The sequence below is a fragment of the Gadus chalcogrammus genome, chromosome 5, assembly GCF_026213295.1.
Source record: "Gadus chalcogrammus isolate NIFS_2021 chromosome 5, NIFS_Gcha_1.0, whole genome shotgun sequence".
NCBI classification, from domain to species: Eukaryota; Metazoa; Chordata; class Actinopteri; order Gadiformes; family Gadidae; genus Gadus; species Gadus chalcogrammus.
In genome coordinates, this window is record NC_079416.1 from 9,703,642 (window position 1) to 9,709,641 (window position 6,000).

General features: G+C 44.7%; 1 protein-coding gene across 2 annotated transcripts in view; it reads left to right on the top strand.

Moving 5' to 3' along the window:
* Window positions 1-1,299, top strand: part of prkd3 (protein kinase D3) — a 38,873-nt gene extending 37,574 nt beyond the window's left edge. For both annotated transcript variants that reach the window (XM_056589969.1, XM_056589970.1), the window contains exons 18-19: window positions 229-314; window positions 429-1,299. In XM_056589969.1, coding sequence (XP_056445944.1) covers window positions 229-314; window positions 429-602 — 260 coding nt within the window. In that variant the 3' untranslated portion in view covers window positions 603-1,299. The remainder of the gene's footprint in view (window positions 1-228; window positions 315-428) is intronic.
* Window positions 1,300-6,000: the final 4,701 nt, after the last annotated feature.

The window sequence follows — 6,000 nt, forward strand, 5'->3', positions numbered from 1 at the left end:
TTCGTCCCCTTTGTCAGGGAGATTCTAAGGATTCTTTACCGTTTATGATGGGCTTTTAGTGAAATCAGGAACCCTATATCTGGGACTGGATATATTGACATGTGTAAACGGCACCATTGGTCCCGGGGATAGGCGACCATGCGATGCTGCTATTGGATAAACTTAACGACGTTCGTCATAATTTAAACATGATCTTCTTTTTTCCCTTTCAATCCGTTCACCCTACAGCCACGGATCTGATCAACAACCTCCTGCAGGTGAAGATGAGGAAACGGTACAGCGTGGACAAGTCACTCAGCCATCCCTGGTTACAGGTAAACCACTCTACACCCCAGTCCCCAGCTCACCGTCTGCGCACCCTGGCCACATCAAGCTCCTTAACCCCCCCCCCCCCCGCTCCCCCCCCCCCGCCCCCCCCCCTCCTCCAGGACTACCAGACGTGGCTGGACCTCAGGGAGTTCGAGACGCGGCGCGGCGAGCGCTACATCACCCACGAGAGCGACGACGCGCGCTGGGAGGAGTACTCAGACGAGCACTGCCTCGTCTACCCCAAACACTTCATCATGGCGCCCAACCTGGACGACATGGACGAGGACCCCTAGTGGTGGGGGGGGGCGGGAGGGGGAGGAACGCGCTTTAGAAGAGAAAAACCATGTGTGCTGTGCTCCACAGCGGACGGCAGGAGGAACTAGAGTGCAACATGGGAGGACTGCTTTGGCTGGCAGCCTTTCGGGAAAGAGGCCGAATAGGACCTCTACCAAAATAAGACCTCCTTCCTCCTCTGGGGGAGGAGCATGTGAAACCGGAGAGGGTCAAAGGTCAGGCCACAGTGGCCTGTGGAATGTGGCGAACAGCGTAGGACAGCAAACGTGTCCCGTGGAGGGAGAAGGCCGGCGTGAGCGCGTGGCTCCTGGCTGCGTGAGTTTGGCCACAGCCGCAGCAATGCGTCCAGACAACTGTTGGGAGATTGTTCTTTTCTGTTGTTGCTATGTTGTTTTCTTAGTTTTTTCGATTTGTCTCTGTTTGCACCGTACAAAATGACTTTCCTTTGGGTTTGCCAAGTTCAAAGAACAATAATACAAGCTGAGAAACGCGGTTGAATAGAATACACAACTGAGGCGAGGAGGACGCGACGAGGACCGGAAGAGAAAGTGAGAAAGAGCTTCCCCCGGGAATAAAGGGCACTTGACACAAGGGATCAGCGGTATGTGGTAGACCAGGGGTGCCCAACCTTTTTTGACCCAAGATCTACTTTTCAAGTAGCCAACCTCCCGAGATCTACCAGCAAACCTACCTTCAAGCCGGGGGGGGGGGGGGGGGGGGGGGGGGGGGGGGGGGGGGGGGGGGGGACTTCAATGGGGGTTTCATTCCGTCTGCGCACGGCACCTTCTCAACGATAATCAATAATCTTCCTCCCACTCAGGGTGAAAATGGTAGGTCTTAGCTTGTTTCCCCTCAGCCATGCCAACGTTTAGGAGTGTGTAACTACTGTTGACGGCTTTCAACTGCTGTTAACAGCACATGCGCTACCGCGCGTATATGCTACCGCGCAAATTTAATTTCATTAATAATTTCATTTTTTTCTTCACCCCTTCGCGATCGACTTGGGATCTGTCGGCGATCTACTGGTAGACCGCGATCGACTGGTTGGGCACCCCTGTGGTAGACAATCATTACACGGACCACAATGTACTACAGTTGTAGTTGTCGATTGTTTGTTCAACTGCCCTTGGGTTGCGTGCAACTGGAACTAACTTGTGTCTTCATTGTTCATGTAGTTACTAATTGTGGTAGGATTTTCTTTCTTCTCCTTTTTGCACTATGCTATCAAACGCAACATTTTGGCTGAGTTAGAGATCATTTGCTGCTATATCACATGAAGCAGAGACTGAATACATTCCTTACAAGGTGACCAGCTGAGCGTTAGTGTTCAGCAGAAGGCCGGTAAACCTTAGCCACAGCAAGCACAAAGTCACTCGGTCAGTCCATCCATGCGCCTAAATAGCAGAAGTAGGTGTTGGTTAGCCTGGATACACAAGACTTGTTAGGCCCAGGAATGGGAAAAAACAAAATCTTCTCCCTTTACCATAGAATTTCCTTGTGAGATGGTATTGAGTCACTACATTTCAAGGCAGGGGTGGTTGTGCAGCCGTCACTGCACAAGGTAGCATGAAAGGATTCTGTGTTTACATCATGTTGGTATGACGTGATGTTATGAGACAAGGCTACGGACAGAAACTCTTGTGGGGTTTTTTCTATTCACTTTTATAACTGAGCATCATCATTGAATTCTACCCTCTTAATGTGCAACGATCGCAGTATTTTTATTCCATGTGACCCACAAAATAACCTTTACAATTCTGGAATATACGTGTTATTTTTGGTGTATTGTATGGATCTAAAGTTTTGTTGTTGGGTGACTTCAGGAGGCCGAAGTAGGCCTCGGTTTTTGAGAGAACAAAACATTTTTGGAAGTGATCGCATGGCTGCAATGCATTTTGAAGTGTGCTATTTCCTTATGCCCCTTTGGCTAGACATGAAATATAGTCATACACAGGTATAGTTGTGACTTTGAGAGTTTCACTTGGCAATCATTGACTCTAAAGGTTTGTTTCCCGTCTATGTTGCCGCTGGATTGGCAGGTGTGAGTGTTTTGTACATTTCAGTAATGCAATAAAGACATTTCTCAAATGAGAAGGACTTATGTCTTGTATCTTATCATGTAATGTAAGAACCTATATTTTACTTTATACCTAACGTTAACCATATCTATCCTAATACCTCTCCTTACACATTTGAATAGCCTACCTAAACATAACCATCTCTAACCTAATTCATTGTATATGTGACCCCCAACAGACCCGGCCCCCCGGAGGATCGCTGGCTTAAACTGCATGACCTGTACTGCAATTTATACCAAACTTAACCACACAGAACTCGACAACACTAAAAACAACCATTTTGACAAAACTTTGGTTTTAGTTTTGAAATAAAGCTATTCGATGTCAGCCACAACACATTCTAGGGTGGTATTTTTGGTCCAATCTTTTAATTTAATCAGTCTCTAGTCTTTAATTTTGTCTTTTTATTACAGTATACAGAAATAAGTTAGTTACTTAACAACAACAGCTAAGAACCCTCTTTTAAAGTTTCTACTTGATCCTTAAGGATTTAAAATGCTTCAGAGATGATACTTAAAACATTAACATTAACACGTCATAAATCCTTTTTTTAGGTGATGTTTATTATGTTGGGCTTAACTTGAGCTTTAGGGATGTTGTTTGCAAACTATTTCTATGCAGGGTGCTCTGGAACTTATTGGAACTAATTTTATTGCATTATGGTGCTATGGGTGAAGGTGATGTGTGATAGGTGTGAGTGGTGACATTTTTAGCATCTAGGGCTTGAAATTAGACATTGCGTTGCGAGTCAAGACACACTTTAAAAATATATATATATTTACTTGGATGTATTGAATCTGTCTGTATGTACAGACGTGACATGCACTTATGCTTGCAGACGGATTTAGAAAATGCCAAGGGCACTACATTATCTGATCAAAATGACATGCATGAACTAACAGTTTTGTGTCTCCAATGCCATGTCTCACTGTTTGTCCTGCCAGGGATAATATTCTCTTGATCCTTTCACTTCATATAAAATACAGTGATGACGTGTGACAACAAATCACCATTTGAATCATAATGAAATTCCACTCTGAGGTGTACTATGTATTATTCATGCTTGTTAAGTGCAATGCTTGGAATCTGGTTCCGAATATATCGATTGCATCTTGATTCTTTTTTTGATTCGTTTAAATGTGTGCTTGACTTGTTGCGTGCGTCCACATGCATGTGTGTCTGTGTGTGTGGTTTTGCACGCGTTTGTTGTGCTTCCATGTATATATGCATGCGTGTGTGTGTGTGTGTGTGTATATGTGGGTCTGAATGAGCAAGTGGAGCGGCCCTGCCTGTCAGGCCCCATCCTGGGCAGCTGTGTTTGATTGTTGCGCCACTCTGATTAGCTCTTAATTGAGATCACCTGTCACGCACCCCTTTATTTAAGGTGAACACAATGGGTTTGGTTTACTTTTCGCATCGGCCTGTGTCAATCGAGGTTGAGTTTAGTGAGGGTTGAAAGTTTTCGATCTAGATTGCAGATCACTATTGTCACGTTATACAAACTGAAAGTATGCGTTGTTGCGTGTTTGTTTTTGTGGGCATTTGACTGAACAGCCCAGACAAATATTGCTACCAACATGGCACTTCGAAACAGACCACCGCAGTGAGTAAAAGTTATTTTCCTTTATTAAATGTTGACGTTTTTGGGCTGTCTCCTCAGACACAAGCCATCAGTATCCCTGCTCTTTGCACCTTGACATGCATGTCACCGCTGTTTGTTAACCTAGCTTTGCTGATTTGTATCTTGTGATGTGTGTGTGTGTGTGTGTTTTTCTTAACAGGTGTTAGATGGCTGACAAGATCTATGGGGGGGCCCCCTTTGGGCCCCCCCATACCAACTTAGTCTTCAAAGGAATCTAGTCCACATGCATGTGTGTACCAACTTAGTCTTCAAAGGAATCTAGTGCCATGGGACTCGAGTGTCTTCAAAACATCCTCGGAATACATGTGTATGAATGGTCCACCGAAGGGTTGATCTGGAAGCCACCACGGTCCACGCAGTAATCTGCTGCGTGGGCCGTAGTGGCTTCCAGAGCCATCTTTCGGTCTTGGTCAGGATTTGTTACAGTTGCCCTTCAATGTAGCAGGCTACGGGTTTCTGAAGAAGCCTGCTTTACGTAGCATTGGAGTACAAATATTATGCAAAATGCTCATGTAATTGCACTAGCACTGGTAACCTGCAGATTAGCTTAGTTTAACGTCATTCGGTGCTGTCTGTCAAATGTGTGGCTTACTTTAAGTCCACAAGGCCCTCTGGTAAACCACGTTGGAACACCCCTGGACAAGGTGATTAGTCACTGGGTGTGCTAAAGTTTTGTTCTATTTTTCACTAGTTGGTTAAGGTTTGGTAGAATTGTTTGGATGCTAGCGACGTGATGGCGTATGTACAAGAGCCTACCGTGGCCAGGCCACAGTTGCGACGGCCACGGCCAGATGGCCTAGTGTGAGTGCAACCTTGATTGCATTTGTATACTGTTTACCATTGGATGTTTATGCAATTTGGCTTAATTCATCCGCTGTAAAGCTGCATTTGTCTATTCCAGGGTCGTTTTGTACAGGCTTTCAATTGACCATGTTGACTAGTTTTATTTTTACCCTTGCTTACAATCCAACGGTTGCGACCACTTATGCAACTGGGCTGTGAACCTTGCAATTCTAGTTGCATATTTGTACACGCAAGCTTGTCCATTTCTATCGGCATCACTAACACTAGCTTCAGCATTTCCTTGTAGGCCATTAGCTGACTTGTGTATTGGAGCGATGATTTGGGTATTTTAAGATGCTTGAAAACCTAAAATAAAGCAAAATGCGTGTCTGGTGTGCAAGAGCCAATTTGTTGGCTTGCAGTAGTCGAGGAGTTGCCGTAGGTCGTAAGCCATCTGGAGGTTGTGGCAATGGAGGCTTGTGGTAGATCTGCCATCCAAGGAAAGGTTAATTCTTCTGAAGCACGATTAATAGTTTAGTAAATTGAATCTATTCATATAGAACTATAAAATCCAAGACTGCAGCCAGTAACTTGGATCGCAATATGTGGAAAGTATTGGTCTTCATTTGTAACAGAATAATTAACATGACTAACTGTGTTTCTTCCATTTTCTAACTAGGGGGTCTTGACTGGTGAGTCTACTGGATTAATCAGTAGCGGTACTTTGCCCAACAGATTTGATGGCATGACTACAGGGTGACAAAGACAATTATTCCCTGCCTACCAAAAGAGACTTCTAAAACATATCTGCTAGAACAGTTCCTATACTTTTTGTATAATTTGGTCATGCTGCAAATGTACTTTTTGTAGTTGCTCCATATTTAGTTCTTTGAC